Raw genomic sequence first — 25,584 nt, 5'->3', positions numbered from 1 at the left:
ATGTAATGCCCTCTTTCCACACAGTCCATTTGTTGGAAACGGTTGGAATTTTCAACAGATGTGAAACTCCGATTCTTACATAGCAAAGAGCTGATCTGAACAGCTGTGGCTCGCCAAAACTTAAGCAAAGTCAACAGGTCAACCATCTTTGTTTATGTTTTTTTTAGAGAAGGACTGCGTTGGAACAGGGCTGCACCGCAAACACATCAACTAACTATCGCATGAATTAGTCCGTCAAAGTCCGTCAAATTTTAACGGCGGACTAACTGGGAAGTTTTTGGAACGGCAAAACCTTATAGACCATCCCTTCAACAGATGGTGGAAGTTGGATGGATCTGTGTGGAATTACCCTATTAGAAAAAAAAATATAAATAAATTTAGTTCAGTAAACACAAAAATTTGATACATATTTTGGAAAGTAAAGAAACATAACATATATTAAACAAAATTTGGTCTAGTCCGCAGCCATCGATTTTTGTCGATGTATCGATAATGGCGAAAATAATCGATGGTCACCCGCAGCAAACTGAAACATTTGTATCGGTTCTGCAAAATGTTATTATACCCTTATAACGCAGTGAAAGAGACAGCATCACTTAGCAGAGTCGATCTAGCCATGTCCGTCTGTCCGTTCGTTTCTCCCCAACTAGTCTCTCAGTTTTAAAGATATCTGCCTGAAATTTTCCCAAAAGTTGTCTATTGTTCTAATGCAGGTAGTATATAAGTCGGAACGAGCCGGATCGGACGACTATCGCATATAGCTCCCATAGGAACAAACGAAAAAAATAAATAAAAGAAGTTATAACTTTGCTGTTTCTCATTTTTTTTAGTTCTTCGACATATAGTAATGGTTAATTATTTCACAATTACGGTTTAAATTTCATCAAAATCGGACGACTATATCATATAGCTCCCATCGGAGCAATCGGAAACAAAAATGAAAAAAAAAATTAAAAAAAATCGGACGATAATAATAATTTTAATGTTTTCAAAAGTATTTAATTCTTGCAATAGCTGCAAGGGTATATGAACTTTGGCTTGCCGAAGTTTGCTTTCTCTCTTGTTTTTTAATATAAGTCGTAAGTATGTCACCACTAACCATACAACATATAGACTGGTCATTTCATACAACGCATTTGGACACAAAAAAAAACGGAACACTGGAGGCGTGCTCACAGCAGCAGGTCCCTGCACTTCGTGTGCGTTCAAAAAACCCGAACTCATTCTCTCTCATTCTTATTCTCATTTTATGCTCGCGCACTCATTGCACGAGTTCAGTCGTTCAGTCGCAGAGAGGCGCTTTTTGAAGAAGGCTGCCCTGCGCTTAAATTCGTCTTTGTATGGATGCGTGATCATGCATTCTCATACACGGAAGCATGTGTGCGTTTGTTTCATTTCGGCGCATCAAGAATATTTTGTCTTTTGCCAATTTTCAAACTTGGGACCCTAAGAATATGGGCGTATTTACTATGGGGTTATGATAAAAATATGAATATTATATGTTATAATATATTTTTTGAATATTACAGCATACATTTTATTTTTGTTTACAAATTCAAATCAGTGGTAGCAGTAAAATGTTTTACATATATGTATGTATTCGAATTTATAGATATCAGTCCACTGAGATGGGAACAGGGCATATCGCAGTCGTGTCACTTGAAACACCGACTGCTCTTCAGTGGTTGAGAAAACTTCAAACTAAATCAGCTCTCGTCGATGTTTTGAGAGCGGTTGGTGCCTGCATACCCTACCGACGATTGCTTTTAAGGGGGCGGGCTTTTAGGACACTTGTTTTAAATGTTATGTTTAGTAATCTTTGGTTGATTTATTTTTTAATGATTCGTAGTGTAATCTCCAAAACGGCAATGAATTTGTATGAAGCAGGCGTTTACGGCGAGTAATTCGAAAATTTGGAGGGATCCTGAAGGAATTGGTCGGGAATTTCTCGGTAATTCCTGAGGAATTTCGAAAAAAATCCGTGGGACTTTTTATCGAATTCCCCCCAGAATCTCTCAGGAATATGGAACTTAATCAGTTGGCAAATTTTCAAGGAATTCCTGAGAAAAATACTAAAAAGTCTCCAGGAACTCCTGGGGAAATTGCAATAAATTCCTCCGGAAATGCTAATGAAAATCCTCGGGAATTCCTGGGGAAAACAGCATGCAATCCTTAAGGAAAATCTTCAGGAATTCCTGGGGAAAAGTCAAGGACCCCCCCTCGGAAATTTATTAAAATTAGTGTTTTAACATTTATTATTTTTTTTTTTTGTTTTGCGTTGTTTTTTGAGCAAGATAAGGCGTGCGCAAGGAACTTTTCCGCCAGCAGCTGGCCTCCCAACGCAGATATGCTGTCTGTAGACAAAACAGATATGTATTTTAGAATAGAATAAAAAATCTGATATATTTTACTCTATTATACATACCGACTATAACGGAAAAAAACCCTGGAAAGCCCTTAAGGGCCTTTTTTCCATTCACGCCGTCTATATTAAAGTCGCAAAGAAGGAGCTCTGACAAATAATAATTGACTTAGGCAAAATATTTCGCCTAAGAATGGCGGTGATGGTCTCGATCTGTAGAAAAAACACAGAATTAATTGCACACTCATCTTCTTCATAAATATTTTACTTACATAGGCGGTTTTAGTAGACGAGCATATTTTAACTTCTAACGCCACCAGCTCCTCCTCACTTTCGATCGGGAAGGAATCAGGTACCTCTGCATCCTTGGATTTTCCCTTAAGGAAAATCTGTAGCATGGCCGTCAGCTAATACGTTTTTGCCGCGCTTAGACACCGTATTTCAAATGTGCAAATATATTTATTTATTTATTGATTATTTATTTAAATTTATGCAATGATTAATTAATAATTGCCTAAAATTTTCATTTTAAAAACACTTCCTCCCTCTGTTGCAGTTGAATTCAAGTGCAAAGGGAATGCGGAGAACGAAAAACGAAACCGAAATTTCTGCCTGACGCGTGCCAGAGTATATCCGACCATAACAATGCCTTGTAGTTAAAATCACATAAGGCAGATAATCAAATATTAACATTTTGGCGTCTACTGCAACTTTACAATAACTTCCAAAATGTTATTACATTTAATCAATAAAAATCATTTATATATCATCTTAAAAATTAATAAATATACTAGCGCTTCTAAAAAAGGGTATTCAAAAGCCTACACAGTTCATTTTGTTCTTGATATTTTGATTTTTATCTCCGTTTCCTCTCCGTCCAACCCTCTCCCTACTTCAGCCGCTGCTCCGAATTACTTCGAAATAAACAACAACAAAAAAGTTCGAACTTCGGCAGTGGCAGAAGTGCCGACAGAATTTTGTCAGCCTGCTTTGTTTTGAACTTCGCTAGATGAAGCCCATGTGATTTGTTGTTGTTTTTCGAACATGCCGGCCAGGAAAAAGCAGGGAAGGGAATTTCAGAACAACAGGGGACATACAGCACCAATACATGTGAACAAAATTTGGCGCCAAGAATTTAAAAAGAAGTGGCGTTAATAATACAAACATAAGAAGTACGTTTTAATAATAAAAAATGATATAAATACATACATACATACAGTGACGAACTTAATTATTGACACAGTTGACACGTCTGACTTTAAAAATAGCTTTTCTCCACTAAAAGCTAAGATATACATACATTTAAAACAAATTTATTCATGTATATCGATAAACTTACATCAGAACAAACTTTACTTCATTCTAGTAAGTACTTCTTTTTAGTAATTATAAAAATTAAAATTATAAAAAAACACCTGATTTTCTTTGAACAAAATTATTGGCACACTTAGGTAATAGTGAACTATTTTGTCGAAATTTCATCGATCTTGCTACATTTTTCTTCAAAAGCCCCGTTATCTTTATTTTCGGAATGGGTTTGAGATAATTGTGCATCGAGAACTTTTTTTTTTTAAGTATCCGTAGCTTACTACTACTAACTACTGCTGTATTCTTTTTGGAACTTGATTCTCAAAGCAATTTCTAATTAATCCCTTAATTAAAGAAAACCAAACAGATGCATACTGGTCAATCGATAGCTGCGTATTTATCAATTAGAAATGGCATACTTCGTCAGCAGTAAAAGTAAGTTAGTCAAATGGCTTACTAAAAACATGTTGTACATATGTAAAACAACTAATTAATCGTTGCAGCGGATCAAAACTACTACTTCGAAGACTCAATTGCCTACACAAAGGATAAGGAAATTGCGCGATGCCCCATCCAAGGTTCGTAGCTAGTGTTTGTCCAGATTTAGTAGAGATCCCTTTTAAATTCGATTTTTTTTCCTGCAGCTAGTGGAGAGCACTTTGTGCTCTCACTTTGCCGAATTTGGACACGTGCTGCAAATCCAGACGGTTCGGTTTAAAATACGTGCATCAATGTTCCAAAGTGGCTCTGTGCTTTATGCCAACGATAAAGATGCGGCCATATAAGTGTGACTTGCTTCTTGCTTATAAAGACCTCCAGGGCCCTCATGAGCACTCACATGTTGAATGGTGTCATATTCATGGTACAGCCCAGCGACAGTTGGGAACAGCCGGACGCCTACGGAACCCCTGAGGAAGAGGTGAACCACCAGGGACCGTCGCCCATCTTGGCCCTCAATGACGATTGTTTGGAGCACATTATGGCCAAACTAGGACTGCAAGATCGACTGCGATTTGCTAGGTCGTGCCTGCGCTTTAGGGCGAGCTTCCAGGCCTCAGCCAGTCTGCACACATCTCTGGACTTGAGTCAATTCAGGGGCTTGACCGTATGGGACATTCGAGACTTCTTTCAACTATTTGGGGCTCATATACAGACCATGACCGGTGTCTTTAAAACGGACCACTCGGAACGGCTGGCCGAATTCATACGAGATTATTGCAGCAGTCTGAGGAGCATGCAGGTGATTTGCAACCCTCAACTCGGTCTTCACTTGCACACTATGATTGCCAATAAGAGTCAGCTGGAGGAGTTACAGCTGTCCAACTCAGATATAGACGACGAAGCGCTTTTCGATCTGCAAGACCTGATCAATTTAAGGAAATTGAACTTGAGCCGGGGTACACTTACGGGGTACACTTTGGATAAGCTACCGATCTCCGTCGAGGAATTGGTACTTGACGAATGCCCCTACTTAAGCGATACATACCTGACCGATATGTGCTTGCGTTTGCCCAAACTGAGGAAGCTGAGCATACGGAACGTGCTGAAATCGTCATTTAGAATTTTCGAAACCATGGAGAAGGAGAGTTCCTGTCCTTCGCTGGAGGTGCTTCGGATTACAATTGCCTAGCCTGAAGAACTTGACCATAAGTAGCCCTCACGATTTTGATGTCGACCTCAAGTTCCAAGATCTTATTGCTCAACTGGTTGAACACAAGTCGGAGCAGCTGGAGCACTTGAAAGTACTTGGCTTTTACTGTGTACCCAGGAAACAACATCTACAACTTGCCAAGCTTGGTGAACTTCGTGTCCTACACCTGCCACACACAGTCCTGACCGACGATGTGCTCAAGGAGCTCGCGAATCTAAAGAAATTGGAAAAACTCAGCTACACGCACCGCAGCGAAAGTTACTCAGCGATTCTCCACCTGTTCCGCGTCTGCCCTAGATTGAGCCACCTGCGGCTGGAATATTGTTACGCGCCAAACGCAAGTGTGATACGGGGCATCGTAGCCCAAGTGCGCCGGGAAATCGCAAGCAATGAGAATCAGAGGAAGTTGCCTATCGAACTGTGGTCGCGTATGGATGAGGAGCACCTGGAAATGGTAACGATCATTTTGGTAGCTCAGTTGAACTTCCAACCAACTCTATTAGTCCTTACTTAATTCAAATCAAAACAACTATTTTTTAATTTAAGGTTCCAAATACTGAGTTCGAAGGTATACTTCAAAGGGAATTCACAGTCTATTGAATGATTTCTGAGGGATGATCTCCAGCGAAGAGGATTAAATTTTTGCTTTTAGTTAACATAACAATGCTGCTCAAAACTTTAAGAAAATTTGTTAAAAACTGTTTGCCAAATATTTTAATTTTGTGTTGAAAAGAACTACTTGACCACTTTTTTTTTTTATAATGAATAAAGAATAATAAAAAAAATTATTCATTTGTTAATTAAAAGAAAGTATATTAAGGCAATGAATTTTAATCATCAAGATATCTCCTACACATCAAAAGATATTACATAAAGAGAAAGTGCAACTTTTTCAAAGTGCCAAAAATTGAATTATTGAGCCGTAAGACTTCAAATTTTGCTATGAACCCAAAAAGTTACACAAATATCGGACCATTGTACATAAGGAGTGCTACCTTGGAAAATTTTGAGTCAAAGTTTTTCCCATGCCATGCCCATGTACTAGTGTACATGCGTCTACCTTATAATTCCATGCCAGTAAGCACCTTAATCCGTGTTCCAATTATTGTTAAGACTAGGATTTATCTAGATATAATTTAGCCAGATTAGGATTTTTTGAAATATACGTTGGCGAACAATAAATAAACATGCGTCTCTCGTCTAATCAGCTCTTAATTTTACCGAATTTGAATATTATTAAAATTACCCGACATACTAAACCACCGAATTTCTACAAAAAATTAGAATAACAAGATTTTAAAACCCGTTAGAGCCGATACAAATTCTTTACTAGCATTTAAAAAAGATTCAGCAAAGGTATGAGCTTATAGTTGCACTCTTTCAAATTGAATTCTATAATTGTTTCAATTGACTATATTTCATTACCTCTTGAAATGGTCCAGTACAAAATATAAAACACACAGGATTCTCTTAGTTTGCAATTTAGTTTCATTAAATGTGCTACCTTTTAAAAAGCTTACAAAAGTTTCCTTTGCCAGTTGATCTTTTCTATTTATCGTTTAGAAAAGCGCTTACTCATTTATCTCTCAGCTTAATATTTACAAAATGTACACGGCCTTTTTACAATTAATATTAGCTAGTTTCAGTTGATGCGACGTTACTAAAAGTCTTTTCTTACAGATTCAAATTATGTGGTATTGGCTTAGCTAGTACAGAAAATACAATAGTTGCTGCCAGCAGCATTTGGGCTAAATATTTTCTAACATCTTTTTACAATTCCTAAGGATAAGTTACCGAATACAAAGCGAAATAGAGTTGTAATTAAGATATAGGATAACTAGGATATATATCTCTGGAGCTGTCTATGTTCTCATGGTGAGCGTTTGGCCGACTGTCATGAGAGTATCCAGGAGTGTATAATACCTGCACAGTGGGGGGGGGAAATCGATCAGTTCGGATTTGTTATCAGATGGTTAGGGCTATATACTCACGATTTTCGCCTGGCGAGAGAGTTATGTGTATGTCCTCCCGACTCAGCACAGGGGCTAAAAGTAAACATTTGGCCAAAGCCCACACACAAATGTATTTTTTACGTTTTACCAATCAACGTGTAAGACAACAACGGGCGAAGCTTGTGTAAATATTTAAATAACGTTCTTTATTTATTTTTAAGGTGGCTAAAAATAGTAAACTCTGTTTTTCGTTGGCTTAAAGATAGTTTAACGGTTAGGGGTTATTGGTAAAGTTAACGGCCTGAGGCTGAGGCGATTGCAAGTAATATACATATATGTACATACACAAATCAAATAGAATAATTTAAACAGGTCGCGCTTAAGCAATTCGTTCCCGTCCTCTCGATTTCGATTTCGTTTTCGTTTCGGACATGTCTTCATTTGTCAGGTTGAGCCATGCAGTGGATAAGCCGCCTGCCGCCTACTAATTTAAATGCTATCACAGTGTCAAAGTCGAGCATGCAGGAACAGTCGGAAGCGAGCTCATGCATGTTAAGAGAACTTTGGGATCGTTTGCAGCAGCTTTTGGGTTATGTATGCAGGGCGTACGGCTGCTGGGGCGGCTGCTGTGCCTGCTCAATGCTGCCGGAGGGCGTGGCAGCAGCAGCAGCGGCCCCGCCTCCGGTAGGAACAATGCGTATCATACCCGGCTGGATCCTAACGTTCTCACAGGCCTCGCAAATATTCAGTTGCGGATGGTTGCGGAATGTACACATGTTGCAGGCCCACGAGTCCATTGGCTCCTCCTCCTCGTCAACATCGGAATCGGACAGGAACTCCTCCTCCTGCTGTGGCAACTGCTGCTGCGCCTGCTGTTGCAACTGCTGCTGCGCCTGCTGTTGCAACTGCTGCTGCAGCTGCAGCTGTTGCTGATGGATCTGCTGGCGCTGCTGCTGCAGATATTGCTGGAACTGATAGTACTGGGCGTACGTGGGCGGCGGCTCCTGCTGCAGCTGAAATGGCTGCTGCTGCTGCTGCTGCTGGCTCTGCAGCTGGGGCGTCAGGCAGGCCGAGGTCGGGGCACTGCTGTGGTGCTGCCCGAAGTCCAGGGACGGCTGCGAGGTGGGCGCCGCCGGCACCGAGTGCAGGCGCAACGAATTGGGCGGCGGCTGGGCGCGAACACTTTGGCGCTGGCGCGGGAATGGCTGTGGCTGTGGCTGCTGCTGTTGCTGCTGGGGCGCATTGCTGGGCGACGAGGGGTGCTGGCGCATGGCGGAATTGGCCGCAGGACCAGAGTCCATCGCAGGCGGCTCTGTGGGAAAACAGAAATTAGCCTTGGAATGCATGAACTTAGTAAAAGCACTTACCATTTATGCAGTCAAGCAGCCGCTTACAGTCCTCAGTCAGTTGCATGATATCTCTATCCAGTCTTTCAGATTCGCCCACCGGCACCGGTTCGGTCAGGATGTTGATCTCCTGCTCCAGGACCAGCAGCTTCTTCTTGTTGTCCCTCAGCGCATTGGCCAGCTTGTCGCGTCGATGCTTCTGCCGCTCGATGGTGGCGGCATGGGCTGAAATAGAGATAGAGATATACATACGAAAACTGATCAATCGATCGGCATCGGAATCGGAATGTCCGAGTGAGCATGCCTTGGCCTGGCAACAAGTGATTGCCTTTGGCGTTTGCAAATATTCCCCACGGCTAGATTTATTTTTACTGTCTAATACCTCACACTTTATTACTCTGTTTTGTTGCTAAAAATAATAACCCCACCAACCGAGTGCGAGAGGTTCATAAACAGAATTTATATTTAAATAGATAAATTTAGTGAAAATGCGCAAGCAAGCACAACCAAAAATCAATCTAATAATAATTTATTCCGGCGAAAAATAGGTAAGAATAAATAAAAACAAAAAACGAAGAGACAAAGTCTTCAAATGCATTCTGTGTTTTGATTTGCGCGACTCTTCATTTGAATATTTTTAGACGCTTGATAGATTTCCAACGGAAATAGCCAACAGGACAGTGGGCCAAGGGATCTCCCTGCGATCTCACAGTGTATGTGGCCAAATACGGCACATAATTAGGCGGCAATCGCCTGGCATCTTAATTGATAAATTAATTCATTAATGGTCGTCGCTTTTCCAAGTTCCGAAATTCCAAATTTCCCTCTAAGTGGAAATTGCTTTGCCAATCCGAACGACATTTAAAGTGCTTTCTCGTGATCGCGTCGCGTGATTAAATGTCAAAGTGTAAGTGACTTTTGGGCCCACGCTGCGTATGCTTAATACCCTAACCGATCAAACGGAGATGTTTTCCGTAGCGCTCGTTTTTCCTTTGTCTCTCTCTCTTTCTCTCTCTCTCTGGTTTTCCCACCCACACATTTCGCCCTGAACTTGAATGTCTCGCGGCAAAAACAAATTGAAAACGTCGCAGAAAGAGCGGCCAAAGCAAACAGCGTATAAATAAAGTGAAAAGTGAGAGAAGGGGGAAAGGTGGCAAAACGGGGAAACATGGCCAAAGCCAGAAGCCAGACAAAAGACATTTCAATCTATAACATTTCGAACGCGTGGGCGTCCCATATGGATTAGGTTTGGTATTTATCTGTAAGATGCAAGCGGGCATTTCAAATGCAACAGTTCAATAATTTCAGGTAAATACCTTTGAAGAAGTGTTAGTTGATATACATACATCGCCGTAAAGACTCTTCTTTCCTACACTTTTCATTATGCGCATTCACTATCTCCTGCTGATAACGGACTCTTTCCCACATTTTATGACGTCAATATGTTACTTCATCTATTATATGGTGCCTTTCCTTTATTGTTAAAGTGATTTCGGAAGTGTTGTTGTTTCCCCTTATCTTGAATCACCCTTTTATCGATCTTGACTTCGGGTAAACCCTTGAACGTGTGCGCTTGTGAACCCTTCCCTTTAGGCATTTAACCCTGACAATAAAGCTGGTCAGCCATATTTTCCATGTTTGCGGATCATAAGACAGCCCAGTTCCCGCTAATTCTATTTCGGGGCGTAATTCAATTTCCTTATCAAGTGTAAACAATATTGGACAAACCTGCTCCCTGATAACCGAACTGAGGAGCCCAACTGCGACGTCGTCTGGTTGGCTCGATAAGCAATGGAATCCAACACGCGTTGGAACACAATAATAACAGGAGTGGAGTGTAGGTCCAAATTGGGTTGACGAAAGTTTGCATACTCTTGTCAATATTGTGCTGATCAATTTTATATTTAATATTATTTTAATTTAAAATGTTTTAAGAACTGAAAAGTGATCAGTGTCAGGTGGGAATTCGGTGAGATTTAGCAAAAACATAAATGAATAATAATAATATTTGTGCGAATTGCATATTGTGATGAAATTCTCTTAAAATATTTAAACAACTGTTTGCTCTTATATCTGCTGGTTTATTTGCCATACCAGACTTAATAAAAAATGTGTTTGATATAAATCAAGAAGATTGCTTGCAGAGAAACCAATCAGATAGACATAAATGTAGATTAACTGAGCAGTTTCGGTTTGCCAACTTGTTCTACAGTTTACAATACCTTTCTCTAGAGTATAACAATAGAAAATGCCCATAAAAAAAACACTTGAACTGGCACATGTGCCTTTATAGAATCAAAAATTCCTGCGCTGCATATATATATATTATATATATAAATAACAGGTAAACCTACCCTCGCGATCGCAATCCTCCAGGACCCCTTCGTAGAGCGGCATGGTGGGACTGCTGTCCACGCTGCTACTGATCCCGTTGTTGTTGTTGTTGCTGGCTGCATGGTTGTGGCTGTAGTTGGAGGCCACAATGTGGTTCTGCTCCTGCGTGGGATACGGGAACACGTCCGACGTCATCTCGGTGTCACCAAGGCCATCGGCCACCACTGCAGCCGGTGCCGGAGGCTGAGACTGATTTGCCGGAACACTAGCCACCGGCTCACAGGCGTACGGCCTCCTCGGGCGGATGCAGCCCGCACTGAAGACGCTGCCCTCGTCCGTCACCGTCAGCTGAAAGTTCTTGTGTGTTCCGCGGCGCGCGTCGAAGCTGACACTGGAGTAGGTGATCCCACTGCCCTGACCACTGGGCGCCGGACCAGCGGTGATGTCGATGGCCGATTGCGCCGATCCCGTCGGCTGGCGCAAGGTGAGGTTGAGCGATGTGAAGCTCTTGCGGCCGCCAGCGGACCCGGGTGACGCTGCCGAACTGGGCGAGGGAAGCAGCGGCGGCGGCGGCGTCGGCGTCGGCGTCGGAAAGTCACTGCTGCGAAAGTCGCGCGCGTACGGCGGCTCCGGTTGAAGCGTAATGACTGAGCGATGTCGCACGGGCGAGGGTTGTTGTTGGACTGGTGCGATTGCTGCTGACGCTGACGCTGCCGCTGGCGCTGGCGCTGTCACTGGTGACGATAAGGGGACCGTGTTGAGCGAGAGCTCCGATTCGCTGGAGCTCATGGGACTGGTGAGACAGGAGGAATCGTTGGAGAAGCTGCCGGGCTTGGGCTTGGGCGGCGGCGGGAGCGGCGGTGCCCGGCGCAGCGGCTTGCTCAAGGACGTGGGCGTCAGCTGGGGCGGCTGGTGATCGTGCTGTTGCCGCTGCTGGCGCTGCTGAATCTTCTGCTGCAGCTGGGTGCTAAACTGCCGCTGCAGGTTTAACGTTGTGGGTCGTGGCCTGGCCGGCGGATTGGGTTGGGCATTGCCAACACTTGGCGGCGTGGCCTCTCCATTGCTCTGGCCCAACTCCGGCTGCGGTGGTGCTACTCGCGACGGCTTCAGCGGCGTGGGAGGCTTGGCCTGCCGGTTGTTCTGTTGCTGTTGATGCTGCTGCTGCTGCTGCAACACCTTGGCCGGATAGCTTTGCACTGGGATGGGATGCAGGGCCAGCTCCTTCCTCAACATCTGGATGCAGTTGTCGCGCTGATGGCAATTCTCATTGACGCATTGCGTCACGATGGCATCGGGTATCGTGGGGAACTCCTGCTTCATCTCATGGAAGAGGTGCATAATACTAATGTTGGTGCAATGACAGCTCGGCTTGGCCTTGCCACTGGTGGCTTCTTGCTGCGGATGCGTTGGGTGCTCCAGCAGCTCCAGCTGCTCATTGCTCCCGCTGCGACTGGCGGAACTGTTTGTGTTCGGGTTCGGGTTTTGGTTTGGATTCTGGTTTTGACTCTGATGCTGATGCGGATGCTGATTCTGGTTCTGGTTCTTTCGCAGAAAGTGCTGATTGATCGCCTCGGTTAGGGGATTTCCCTTGCCGATCGGTTTGCCATTCAATTGGTGGGTGCTTGATCCGGGCGGCATTGGTGGTGTAGCCGCCATTTTAGGCCATCATCTGTCACAGCTGGAGACCTGGGGAAATGCATAAACAGACATTAGTCAGGTGCTTGTCTCTAATTTAATTACTGGGGACGAGGGCGGGGGGGGAGAAAACAAATCGATTTTTTGGTTCACCCACTCACAGTTACCCCACTGCCCGGTTTAGAACACTAACTAAGCAAGTTAAGAGCATCTTTTCTATTTCATTTATAATATTATTTTTTTCGAAATAATAAAAAGCTGCGGATAAGCAGAGGCGGTGAGATTTCTCTACCGAAATGACATGGGATATTTAAAAATATTTATGACACAACCTAGCCGTGCCATATTGTCTATATCTCGCTTTGACTGACCAACGGATTCGGCCATTGTCAAGGATGGCGAAGATAAATAATCAGCTGCGTTATTTAGTAAACACAATCAATGGTTGAAATAGATAAACCAATGGCGCCGTATTGCAATGATACTGTACCATAATCTACCCATATATTTATATGTACCTAGACTATAAAAAAAAACTTAACGCGATTTAGAAAGATGTGTAATAAATTATATTTATTTTAATTGATTAGTATTAACTGTTTTAAAACCTTGTGAGCCGCAAACAAATAAATATTACTTTTAAAAGTTTAACATTTGTTTAGCGTCGATAAATGATTTAAATATATTTGAACTTACATTTTTTTAATGTTGGAAAACGATCTTAAGTAAATGTCTATAGTGTCTATAGTTTTTTGCCGATTTTTAGAAATTTGTTTAAGCTAATTTCAGCGATATATAGATTTATTCGTTTCACAATCACAAAAACATTTTTTCATTTCTGTTCATTTAAAGTAAATGTTATTTTTATTCCCTAAAATTTTGAAGTTTTTCAATATAATGCATAAATTTCAAATTTATCGTTTTTTTCTGGTCTTGTTAAGCACAAAAGATAAATTATTTTATTTTTTATGATTTTATTTCGTTAATTGCAAAAATCTCACGCAGTTCTCGCGCAGCGAATACTTTCAAAAGTTTCACAATATTATTATTTGCTTTGAACGCGTTTGAACGCTTTAAATGCCAGCGATGAACTGAAAAACAAATATCAGGCATTTGCGAGAATGAAAAGCCTAAAGATCTTGAACTGATCATGAGAATAGGGAATATATATTTATGCTTGTGTGTGGGGAAAGGTTTGAGAGAGCATAAACAAAAGATATATATTTATTCCCAAAAAATGTATTGAAATTCGAACTAATGCACAAGAAAATGGTAAACATCACACATACGCACCGTGGAACAAATACAATTTGTTACGGTGGGATTATCAAAATAATTGCAAGGAAAATAAAAGAGCCCGTAACGAATCAATTAAATCATTAAATATTTTTGCCACACCAATACCATTCTGTTGAAGAAATGTTGCTCTTTCTCTTTGCCTCTCTTGTATAAAAATAAATTTTTGTGTGGGTGTTTCACACTAACACTACAAAGCTACGAAAATTGAATGAAATATTAAAAAAAAACTGAAGGAACAACAAAGCCTCGTCCATACAAAAACAATCTAAAAAAAAAGGAATTATAGGCAACAAATTAATGATATGCTAGCTAAGGTGAAAGAGGTAAAGACGAAGGAAATTAGTAATAAAAAAACGAAAACCCATCAAGGGGGATAAACATTTAATTGCTGTCCATCAACGACAAAATGAAAATCGTTTAAATTAGCCAATGGCTTAGCCAAGTATTAGAACCGCCCTCGCAGCTCCACTTATTTCTGGCACAGTAAATAAAAACAAATAACAAACCGAATCCAAACCAAGTCAGAGACACAAAATCTATAGAAAAAATGTATAACTCATTAAAAATATAAACCACAAAATTCGCAGCGGTGGCGCCTTTAAAATTGGCCAGCAAAACCTAAATAATAAATTATAACTTTATGTATATTTCCCACTTTCCAGTTGGTATTTATTTTAAAACCAAAGCAAACGAATTTATTCGCCTGTGATAACAACATTTTTAAGTTGCCTGGCACATTAAGAAGCCATTAAAGATAAACCCCACAAAATTATGAAAACAATTCTTCTTGTCTTTTGGTTTTCTCGTTGTTCCATAAAAATCCACCATCATTCTGTGGGGTACTTATAGGCGGATGAGCGGAACACGTAAATTGCAATCTGATATTTGAAAATATTTAGCGTATAAATATAAACAAGTTCTCCTTTTTTTTTTGGTAGGAATTTCTTAAGGAAAAGAGATCAAATTGAGGGGAGGGGCAGACAGAGGGTTGATGGGAGGCAATGAAAATTCATTTTGTGTTTTCTTTCGATTGCTTCGTTTTGTTTGCCAGCTTCGTCTGACTTTTTTTCCCCCCACACTTTTTTTTTCCTTATAGCGGGTGGCAGACAAACAACAACAAAAATGGGGCGATCGACTGCAGACGTAAACGACCTTCACAATTAGCCAGATATATGCAGGGCAGATAGACGCGATAGAGATACACCCATACAGACTGAAAGCTCTGAATGCACAAGGCAGAAAGTCGGAAATCGACGTCAAATATTTCGCAGCCACTAGTATACACATATAAGAAATTGAGAGTACTCTTGTGGAATGATAGTGCTATGGATACATATGGTTTGTTCATATGCAAACACATAAATACACTCCGTTACGTTTCTAAAAGGTAGACTATCTGGAGGTGGCTCTCAGGTATAAAAAATAATTCATAAGTTGGTATACAAACGCTTAGGTGCAGAGCAATTTGGTTGCATTTTATAAAAATCGCAAAAATTTAATCAATTTTTGATGGGGAATGTTTAAATCTAAATTATAACAATTTTTTAATTGTTTACAAGTAGAAATAACGAAGATAAAAAATAATTAAAAACAAATTTTCTTCAGAAAAATATTATCTTGTTTCATAAATAAATTATTTATTCTTTTTTGACAACGGATATTAAAACTTAAATAAAAAACTCTGTTAAAACAAATCCAGTATTGACTTCCGCATTTCTGTTGCTAAAATTGGGTAAAATATACTTATATTTTTGCTACGCACTGTTTCAATAATATACTAATTCCACAGGTAAAAGATCATTTGTCTTTTTCTATAGATCGTATTTTATTTTTTGTTTTTTTCGAGGACACGCAAAACAAACAAAAAACCTGCTAAGAGCAATAATAATAAGAAAAAAACAAATAAAAGTTCTTACTGTGTGCCAAAAACATACAAAAGTAAAAAAAAAACAACCAAAAAAGTTTACAAAGTCATTAAAATTATGGCAGCCCACATTTGTGTAGATATTTTGGATTGTGAGGTAGTAAAAATTTTCTGCAGGGGAAACTCTTGTAATTATTTGAGCAAAATTTCCATTCATTAAAATGCCTTTGTAAAAATAGTGGTGGGAGGCGGAAAAATGGGGAAGCGATGTGAGCGCGTGTTGTGGGGCTCATTTACATGAAATTGTCTTTTGGGAATTTCCTATGAATTTTCGACATATTGATATTCATACATCTGAGAACAATCCAAATTCGATCACACAGCTAATCAGCATTATAAATGTAGTTAATAAAAGTTTAAAGTTCATATTTATATAAACAAAAAATGTTTAATTTTTAATATATAATTTTTTAACGAAGAAAGCCATCAAATTATGGATTGTTCGGTATGTTCGACGCCACTCTACACTATTATGAAAAAAATAATAAATTTTAATTAATTTAATCTCGAACGAGGGCTATTTGTGTTTTTCCCAATCCAGTCGATTTTAAAGTCAAACAAATTTTTAATTTTTCTGTCTATCAATTTCATAGTCGTGATAAAATCTTCGCTTGACTTGGGGATTTACCATTCCGTCAGTTGAACGGAAACCGGGCGCCCTCAAAGTCTTTGAGGTATCGATGCATATTGACCGGAAATCTCGCTGTCTGGCATGTCAAAAAATAAATATATATAAATAACAAAAAATTGCCAAAAATATTTTTGTATACAAAAATAAGTTGTGAAAGGAACTACGTACTAAAGGCATCCTTCCCGCGCCTTCAACTTGGTTTTGAAACACAAAACATATGGACATTAAGAACTAGCAAAATAAGATAAATCCCAAAAAGAGTCTTCAGTAAATAACATGGAAAACAACTTTCACTTTGCGTTGAAACAACAAAACGATTTGGAAATTAAATGAAAAGAAAGAGAGAGAAACGAAAAGTATGTGAATTGTTAAAATTATAAATCAAAGCAAAGACATGAAATGAAATGGAAGCAGCACACAAAATACCAAAAGACGAAAAATGGAACGAAAATAATAATTTTTTGTATTTCTTATTTGTATTTTGGTGCTCGGCGATTTCCTTTTGCTTTTCTTGCCTCGCCAATAATTTGAAGAGGCGTTTTGCGGAATTTTCTGCAGACGTCAGGCCTTGACGTCATTGCCGACTTCGAGATTGGAATATGGGCATGGGAATCGGAATCGGAGGGGATATGGAACTTGGGATGGGTTAGGGAATAGAAAGTCAACGTGGATCTCTTCGCCTGCCTCCTGCGCCCACTATTCTATTTAGAGTATGAGTACTAGGTTTATTTATTTATTTATTATCGTCCCTCTGGCCGCCGCTCTTTTCGATTTAATAATGGGCAAATAATCAAAGCGAAGTTATATTTAGGCAGTGTCCAAATCCAAACAGGTGAGGTGGGGTTTTGCGGGGGGGAAGTCCGCCTTATCGCGACATTTGTGTCTCCTCGCAACAGTGAACATACATTTCACACGAGTCGACCCCTTCCAAAAATGAACACAGTTTCATGGTGGAACGCGATAAGTTACATATACATACATATTAAAATTGATGGAAAAATAATTGTTGGGGGCGCGAGTATCTACTGTACAGATACAGTCATCATTCAACAATTATTTATTCCAGATCAAACCTTCAGGGACAGAATAAACATTATATCAGAAAAGCGTTTAATCTCTAACATGTCAGCATGATATTTCAAAAAGGTACTCATAAAGTAAAGGAAAAATTAATAATATCTAAGTACATATATCCGAGACTTGCATCAACCCACTAGTCATTTTATTCAGCCGTTTAGACTGTCGTGAACTACACTTACAAAAATAAATAGCAGATTTTAATAAAATAAAAATTGTGATTCGGAAATGTATTATTCTTTGCGTTGAAATATTTCGACTAAAATTATAATACCAGATATCAGACATCAAGTATAAAACTTATTTTAAAAAATTCAAGTTAATGTAAGTGCTCTAACTTGAAGTAGTTAAGTATCTAGTAGTAAAGATTTTCGCAAAATTAAAGTTCGGAGAGTACGGGTTAATTTTTAGGTCCACACACATACATACATATGTATATATAAATAAGGTTTTATTTATATATCATTTAAAGAAATTGTGCAAAAATTGGTTTTAGATTGTGTACAATGTCTTTATGCCTCAAGGTAAATTGTTATCCAAAGGGAGAGTTTACTCTTAAAAATAAGTATGTATGTATATAGAGATAACACTAGTAAACGGATGATGCTTGCTCTCTCGGCTTTATTTTTGCACTCTCAATTGTGCAAATGCCGGGAAATTCCCGCAATTACAACAAAATTGCCACATAAACAAAGGCGCAAAACGGAACAGAAACTTAAATATGCACGCAGAAAAATAAGGTCAATCTTAAATTTAAACGATGTTTATATTTTTTATAGCCTTTTGATTTAAGAATATATTTAAATCGATTGTACTAGGATAGGTAGATCGTACTGTATTCTGGTTTCAAATCCTTGTGTTCAGCAATCAATTTCCAAAGTATTTAGTATTACCATTTTCCTTAATCACAATTTGTACATCCGAAATTAGTTCTAAATTATACATTTATTAAAAATTTGTTTTTTCTGTAACGCACAAGTGTATGAATTTTGTGAACTTGTTTTCTCAATACGAAAACTTAACCGAATTAACAACAAACAGAAACCGCCTATTGTTATTGATAGCGGTAGAAAATCTCAAAGCTACACAGAAAATCAATATTTGCACTTTGTGATAAGAAGTGTGGGCGAATGGGCGGGGAGAGGAGAAGAGGGCAGTGGGCGGGGATGTACCCTATGGATTCGTTTACATATTTCGAAAAGAATTAAGGCCATTTCGAGGGAGTTTTAGCTGTTATCAACAGGCGGAAATACGTATATGTATAGGGTAACATACAGTTACGTGCTGTCTTGCACACTTTCACAAACACGGCCATATGCAGTGCGCGAGTGCGAAAGGGACACGTATTGGCTGTGTTAACGGCACAAGATAAAAACCAGCTACGTCCAGTGTGGGAGCGAGAGAGAGGGAGGGAGAGCGCATAAAACAGGTGACATTGGCAGCTACGCAATAGTAGATAAAAAAAAACGAGATCGATTCGAAAAGCCAACTATTTGGAAACTTTGGAGATGTCTCCCCCTTGGAAAACGCATTCACAACTTGTTGCCTGTGTCTAAATGTGTTTATTTATTGCTTTTATTTGTTGCACTACCTCACAACGATCTTCGTGTGTGTGTGGGTTATTTTTCACATTTTGTTATTTGCACACTGAGCAGAGCCACCCACACTTGTGCAACTCGCATGAGTGGTATGTGTGTGTCAGCAGGAGAAGCAAAATTCAGAGATTCGCAATTTGCATCCTTTTTCCTTCCATTGCACTCACCAAATAATTAAAACTCCGCGTACGTTCGCTGACTTTTCTTTGTTGCCCGCGACCTTTTGTTTGTTTTTTGGCATTCAATATTGTGATTTCGATATTTTGGTGCTTATTCACTCAGGCTCTTTTTTCACTTTTCTGGCTCGGTTTTTTCGATGGCTTGTTTTCGTTTCGCTTATCTCACGCACTCAGAACTCAACAAACTATCAACTCAAAAGTTCGGCTTTGTTTCAAGTTGCTTATTAAATTTATTTGTCGCACTAAACTTAATTATACGAATTTTCTCACGTCTTTCGATCGCGATCACAATACAGCAGTGTGGCCAGAGTTGAAGAGGAGCAATGTACCAAAAAGGTTGTTGGTAAATATTACAATATTATTAAAATATTACTTTACCAATATACCAAAATCTACCATTTCCAAAAAAAAACTTAGAATTCATTTCTGTGTTTAAAGCTTTTATTTTTTCACATACTTTCATTAACATTAATTATTACGTTTTGTATTCAGGGTAATATACATTTTTTTTTGCAGAAAATACCATTAAAACTTTATTAAGTACGCACAATCAAATATTAAAATTTTTTAACAATAGCTATAAAGCATTACAAAATCAAATTCATATTGTGTACAAGCAAAGGCATACACATTATCCAATAAAATAACAGACGGTTCGGGTAATTTGAAATGGTTTGTTCAAAATTCAAATTCACATAATGACGCGCTTTCCTTTTTAGTATTTTTAGTTACGAGGTATTTTTTTGATGTGACGGAACTCCACAGTGTTGAACAACAGAGCGGCGTTTTAGTGCTGTAAAGCACTGCCATCCAGTTTGATTTCCGAGATTGACATTCGAAATTGTTTTTCCTCAATTTTGCACAAAAAGTAGGGATCATCAGAGATGAAGACCACGCCAAAGAAGAAGGAGATGTCCTTGCGCTTGAGGGAGTCACGCCGAGAGGAGCAGAAGCCGGAGACGAGCTACCAACCGCCGGACGACGATGCGGATTCGGATCTGCCCATTCGGGGTCGTCCCTCGAAGAAGTTGTTGCTCCAGCAGCAACAGCAGCGCCAGTACCAGGTAAAGTTGGAGCCGGAGATAAAGGCGGTCTCGGCTGGAGCCACCGCCACGGCTTCGACCTCCGCTATGGGAATCGTCATTGGCGGAAGTGGAGGGCGCATCAAGGCCAGGAGAATGCTCTATAAGAAGAACGCGGGCAGCGGTGGAGCCACCCAGAAGGCTCCCGGTGAGTCCTATGTGATGCGCCTTTTCGAAAGGAGCTTGGACCTCTCCAAGTACCAGGATGGAACTCCCTTGTACCCGATTTGCCGAGCCTGGATGGCCAATCAGCCCAGGAATCCCGCCGTGGCCGCTTTTCATACGGATGGATCTTTGGCCGCCGCCAAACGCGAGGACAACGGTGAGGAAATCCTGTCCAGACTGCGCAGTGGCGAGATTAAGGTGCTCACTCAGTTGCCGCAGCCAAAGTCCACGGATCTGCCCATCATCCCGCCCCGTTTGGAGTTCGGCCAGGAGGACAAGAAGCGGGAGAAGGCTCTGGAGGGAGCTAGTGCCGGAGATCTGCTGGCCTCCAATGTGGCCCGCTGGAAGAAGGTGCGCGGCCATTGGCTAAAGCATGCCCAGACATACGAGCAAGAGCGCTTTGAAGTTATTGACCAGATTATGGACGTGGTCTGCAAGAACTGAAAAGGCATTCAGAGGAATCTGGTTGGGAAATGGGGAACGCAAAACGAACAGGACAGATTATCACAAGAGGAATCTAGGAAGGATCATCATAAGGCTTGATCCTGTCACCATTGACTTGAATAAATGTTTATTTCTAATATGATTTTCCATTTTATATATATAATAAAATTTTATTTTCAAACTGGATTTTTCCAAAGTTTCACTAAAATATTTCAGATGTTCCAAAAATAATCAAGAATGGCACGACCTATGCTGCATTTAGGAACAATTTTCTTTCTGGAAGTACATATAAAAAAGTATTTTGAAGTCTATTCATCAGAAGAGGAAAGAAAAAACTATATTTTTTGTGTAGTTTTCAAATTAGTTTTAATACAAATCCACCAAATGTATCATCAAAAAAATGCGTACCAAAATTAATTCGATTATTAATTTAATCGAATTGAAAATTTTAGACAATAGTTTTATAATAAAATCGTATTTTTAAAAATGCAAACTTGACATAAGACCCGAATGGAAGGATTATTACCAAAAGTTTCCAAGAACCCTAAAGGATAATTGCAGAATGATTGGCGAACACGATCTGTTGTCATTGACTTGAATAAATGTTTATTTGTATGCGTAGAAGATGCGTTCCCATTGCGGTTAAATTAGTTCTAGTTTAGAGCTTGGATTTGAGTTATCTTTTTTGGGTTGGCAAATGCTGCTGGATTGTTCTGGTTCCGATTTTGGTGTTCTTCGGCTCGGCGTCCGTGCGCCGGTCCGCAACCCCGCCACTTTTGGGGGTATACACAACAGGCGGCCTTATCGCTTATTCGACCTTGAGCAGCTCCACGTCGAAGGTGAGGGTGGAGTTGGGCGGGATGACACCGGGGTGTCCGCGACTGCCGTAGGCGTAGTCCGGCGAGCAGATCAGCTTGGCGCGCTGGCCGACGCTCAACTGGGCGACTCCCTCGTCCCAGCCGCGGATGACCTCGCCCTTGCCGATGGTAAACTTGAAGGGCTTGTTGCGGTCGCGCGACGAGTCGAACTGGGGGTAAAAAAAAACCATCGGTTAGCTGGGGGATTCTATGACTCGAAGTAGAACCTACCTTGGTGCCATCGTCCAGGGTGCCGGTGTAGTGGACCGTGACCTTTTGCCCATTTTTCGGGAAGGTGCTGCCTGCAGGGATTACAAAAATGGATGTGTGTGAGCGGGACGACTATATTGTTGCGGGTAGTTTTCCGACTTGTGCACCGCGAAAATGCAATGCCTAGGTTACAGCGAAAATTGCCGGCCTTCCTCGAATCTTTTGTGTGAATTCCTATTTCTAGCATTGTACTCACCATCACCAGGAGCAATTGGAACTACTTGTACGCCCATTTCGATTAGTTTTCTCTTGTAAAATCCCGAGCGGAAAATAAGCACGTTGAATTCTGGCCGTCGCGTCGCCGAATGACAGATAGTGGTGGACGATAGTGAGTTGGCGGAAACTATCGTTTAAGGGTGGACATGTACCAATTGGTTTAAGTACGATTAAAAGCTAGATATATCTTCAAAATACGTTTATATATATCAAATGTGGAAAAAGTCATTATTTTGAATATGTACTGTATAATAATTAACAAAAATTAGCTGTACTTACGAAAAGCCCCGACGTCCGTTCGCGTTTAATTTTTCAGGATCCGTGTATTTTGCGAAATACAAAAGTTGGCGACAAGACCAATTTTTTGGGACAAAAATGTATAAAACCATTGTATTTGTTTTTTGTTGCTATTATCGCCCAAAATCTGAGCTTTTTCAAAAAATAACTCTATAAAAAGATTTTATGTCTAGTGACTTTTTAAGTTTAATAGTCCAGTCCCACAGAGCCCATCCAAGCGAAAAGGGTTGAATATTTGATGGATGGTGGACTGATGATCCCACAGAGCCATCCACCATCCGTGAAAAGTCACAGTGACTTTAGCTGTATTTTTATCTATCAAACTCTATCAAACGGTTTAAGAATAACTTTTTTCTGCTTCTATTACATTTTAATTCTGTGGATTAGCGGCTTACGTGGAGGCTGCATATTACAAAAGTGGCAGCGCCTAGTCTTTTAAAACTTGGAAGGCTCAAAGCAACGAAAATGTTTCTTTACAGGTCGGTTTTGATGCCATCTATGACATGTTGTATCCAAATATGGGGCATAGCCACTTTGCGCTTTGAAAGCGCAAAGAGTTCATAACCGGGCTCTGCGTACGATTGTAAATTTGGTGACGTTGCCCTTACAAATTATCTTCACACCCCTTCAGTAAGTTAGCGAAGAAAATTTCCTTAAAATCCAAATGGTGTTAAATTCTATTACAAATAAATAATAAATATACTTTATGCGTTTGAAGAGGTAAACGGGATTTTATTCCGTTAGTTTCCTGACTATATTTGTGCTTTAATGATAGCGTGTTATCATTTGTGCGTGTCCATACAAATCCAAAAACTTCAAAAGACTTATTTAGTTGCTATGAGCTATTCGTACTGGTCAAATACATAGAAATGTTTAAGTAATTTATAATGTAATAAACATTTTTTAGATAACTCATATCGGATTTTATTATTCATAAATGCAACTACCAAAAACAAGTAAAGTAGTTATCATATTCTTGCTGTGGGTATTACACTTTCAGTTAAAAGTTTGAAAGGCATCACAATCACTAGACTAGAGTTGAAATAGCCATGTTCGTTCAGTCGTCTGTCCGTCTGCCGTCCACTTCTACGGAAATTTGTCTCACAGCTTAGTCTATATTGAAGGAACTTTCCCAAAAGTCTCACTCGGCTTTAACTTTAACTCTTTAATTTTAACTTTACCTAACTTCATTATTTTTAAACATACATATAAGCAATGCATATAACGCATACAACTCGATGTCTAGTAGTTTTATATAATGGGCGTGTTCAGCAAAACAAAATGATCACTGATCAGTAATCAGTGATCAAGTTTGTTCTGCTGAACGCTAGTAATACTTTTCGAATTATTTAATTAATTTTTGCTTGTTTTCTTTGTTTTTTATTTTTGTTTTTTTTTTTTACAATGTGATTTTTCTGTTTGGTTTTATCGACACTTACACCATTGATATAGGCTAGCAGATATTATATTTAGCATGTATGTATCAAGAAAAAGAAGCGTACCTTTTTTGCTGATCATAATGGAAGAATTTTTGCAACTTGATCAGTGATCATACGCATTCAACAGAACCATCGTAAGAAATACATCAGTGATCAGTGATCATGGTGTTCTGTTAAATACGACCAATGTTAAATAATCTCGTATATCTGCAAGGGTATATTAACTTCGGCTAGCCAATGTAGTTTGTTTGTACAATACATTCCGATAGCTCATATCGGTTTCTTTTAAAAGGTCTCTGCAAAAGAAGCGCCAGTAGAATATCGGAGCGATACCAGAAAAGAAAGTCGTGCCGCTTGCTGCAATATGATACCGAGTCAAAGGAATGGGATAACTATTCGGCTCATGGAGGAGAGCGACTACCCAATTGTGAAAGTTTTTATGAGGGACTACTTTCATTACGACGAGCCTATGGGAATAGGCCTCGAAGAGCCAATTCATCTTCTAAATGAGGAAGAAGCTGAGGAAGGATACCTTTCGGTGATAAGCCAAGGGCTTTCCTTGATAGCGTTCGACGAGAACAAGGGGGGACTCCTTGTGGGCATTGCTCTGGCCGAAAGAATGGACCCCAGCATACTGGCCAAACAACACAGGGAAGCCGAGGAATTGGAGCCAAATGCTTTGGGTCGAAGCAGGCAGATGATAGCCCAAGTGGAGCGCGATGCCAACATCTTCGAACGCTGCAGTGTCCGCATATATCTGAACTTAGTAGCCGTCTCCGTTCACGCTTCGATGAGGGGAAGAGGTCTTTTGTCCCACCTCGCCGTCACTCTAATGAAGCTGGGCCGCTCCCGGGGATTTCCCCTCCTGATTGGCAGCAGCACCAGTTACTACTCCGCCAAGCAGGCCATGGAAGGCTTGGGAATGGAGTGCATTCACTCGCTGGCCTATGCCGACTACAAGGACGATCAAGGCCGACCCATATACAATCCACCAGCACCCCATACTCATGTCCGGGTCTTGGCTAGTAAGCTTTAAACTAATAAATATAAATAAACTTATAAATATCTGCCCATGTAAATGCCAATTTTGTACTTAATATTAAAATTAACAAGAAGGAAAGCAAACTTCGGCAAGCCGAAGTTCATATACCCTTGCAGCTATTGCATTAATTAAATACTTTTGAAAACATTTAAATTATGATTTACTTGAGTATGTGCTAAAAAAAAACATTGAAACTATGATGATTTGCTCAATTATTAGATAGTTATTTTATATATTTTTATTATTTCTATGGGAGCTATATGCTATAGACGTCCGATTTTGATTAAATTTATACCATAATTCTGAAATAATTAAACATTGCTATATGTCGAAGAACTAAACAAAAAATTAAAAAACAGAAAAGTTATAATTTTTTTTCATTTATTTTTCCGATTGTTCCTATGGGAGCTATATGCTATAGTCGTCCGATTTTGATGAAATTAAAACCGTAATTCTGATATATTAAACCATTACTATAT

At 39.9% G+C, this 25,584-nt stretch overlaps 5 protein-coding genes and 1 long non-coding RNA gene across 8 annotated transcripts; 3 read left to right on the top strand and 3 right to left on the bottom strand.

The window, feature by feature from the left end:
- Positions 1-2,266: 2,266 nt before the first annotated feature.
- Positions 2,267-3,420, bottom strand: LOC128256644 (uncharacterized). Its single transcript, XR_008267805.1, has 3 exons — positions 2,635-3,420; positions 2,426-2,575; positions 2,267-2,354 (listed from the first exon to the last, which is right to left on the bottom strand). It is a non-coding gene; the product is annotated as an uncharacterized LOC128256644 (long non-coding RNA).
- Positions 3,421-3,708: 288 nt separating this feature from the next.
- LOC128256663 (uncharacterized) lies at positions 3,709-6,056 on the top strand. Its single transcript, XM_052987164.1, has 5 exons — positions 3,709-3,727; positions 4,026-4,105; positions 4,174-4,248; positions 4,315-5,775; positions 5,868-6,056. The coding sequence occupies exon 4, from the start codon at positions 4,497-4,499 to the stop codon at positions 5,298-5,300; it is 804 nt and encodes a 267-aa protein (XP_052843124.1). The 5' UTR covers positions 3,709-3,727; positions 4,026-4,105; positions 4,174-4,248; positions 4,315-4,496; the 3' UTR covers positions 5,301-5,775; positions 5,868-6,056.
- A 730-nt stretch (positions 6,057-6,786) lies between these two features.
- LOC128256613 (putative uncharacterized protein DDB_G0271606) lies at positions 6,787-19,611 on the bottom strand. Of its 3 annotated transcripts, XM_052987100.1 has the most exons (6): positions 19,282-19,611; positions 10,974-12,639; positions 8,641-8,844; positions 7,980-8,585; positions 7,313-7,366; positions 6,787-7,244 (listed from the first exon to the last, which is right to left on the bottom strand). In XM_052987100.1, the coding sequence occupies exons 2-6, from the start codon at positions 12,607-12,609 to the stop codon at positions 7,216-7,218; spliced, it is 2,529 nt and encodes an 842-aa protein (XP_052843060.1). In that variant the 5' UTR covers positions 12,610-12,639; positions 19,282-19,611; the 3' UTR covers positions 6,787-7,215. The 3 variants fall into 3 exon arrangements, with proteins under 3 accessions (XP_052843060.1, XP_052843057.1, XP_052843058.1); XM_052987097.1 differs by lacking the exons at positions 6,787-7,244; positions 7,313-7,366 and having other exon boundaries at positions 7,454-8,585; XM_052987098.1 differs by lacking the exons at positions 6,787-7,244; positions 7,313-7,366; positions 19,282-19,611 and adding an exon at positions 13,285-13,676 and having other exon boundaries at positions 7,454-8,585.
- A 456-nt stretch (positions 19,612-20,067) lies between these two features.
- Positions 20,068-21,167, top strand: LOC128256614 (protein lin-37 homolog). Its single transcript, XM_052987101.1, has one exon. It carries the CDS (start codon positions 20,178-20,180, stop codon positions 20,982-20,984), a length of 807 nt encoding a protein of 268 aa, XP_052843061.1. The 5' UTR covers positions 20,068-20,177; the 3' UTR covers positions 20,985-21,167.
- A 400-nt stretch (positions 21,168-21,567) lies between these two features.
- Positions 21,568-22,465, bottom strand: LOC128256615 (peptidyl-prolyl cis-trans isomerase Fkbp12). The gene is made up of 3 exons (XM_052987102.1): positions 22,308-22,465; positions 22,073-22,143; positions 21,568-22,011 (listed from the first exon to the last, which is right to left on the bottom strand). Exons 1-3 carry the CDS (start codon positions 22,342-22,344, stop codon positions 21,793-21,795), a joined length of 327 nt encoding a protein of 108 aa, XP_052843062.1. The 5' UTR covers positions 22,345-22,465; the 3' UTR covers positions 21,568-21,792.
- A 1,937-nt stretch (positions 22,466-24,402) lies between these two features.
- LOC128256650 (arylalkylamine N-acetyltransferase-like 2) lies at positions 24,403-25,099 on the top strand. Its single transcript, XM_052987143.1, has one exon. The coding sequence runs from the start codon at positions 24,428-24,430 to the stop codon at positions 25,097-25,099; it is 672 nt and encodes a 223-aa protein (XP_052843103.1). The 5' UTR covers positions 24,403-24,427.
- Positions 25,100-25,584: the final 485 nt, after the last annotated feature.

The sequence above is a fragment of the Drosophila gunungcola genome (genome assembly GCF_025200985.1).
Source record: "Drosophila gunungcola strain Sukarami chromosome 2R unlocalized genomic scaffold, Dgunungcola_SK_2 000027F, whole genome shotgun sequence".
NCBI lineage: Eukaryota > Metazoa > Arthropoda > Insecta > Diptera > Drosophilidae > Drosophila > Drosophila gunungcola.
Note: the sequence above shows the minus strand (reverse complement) of the source record. Positions and strands in the feature narration are given on the sequence as shown.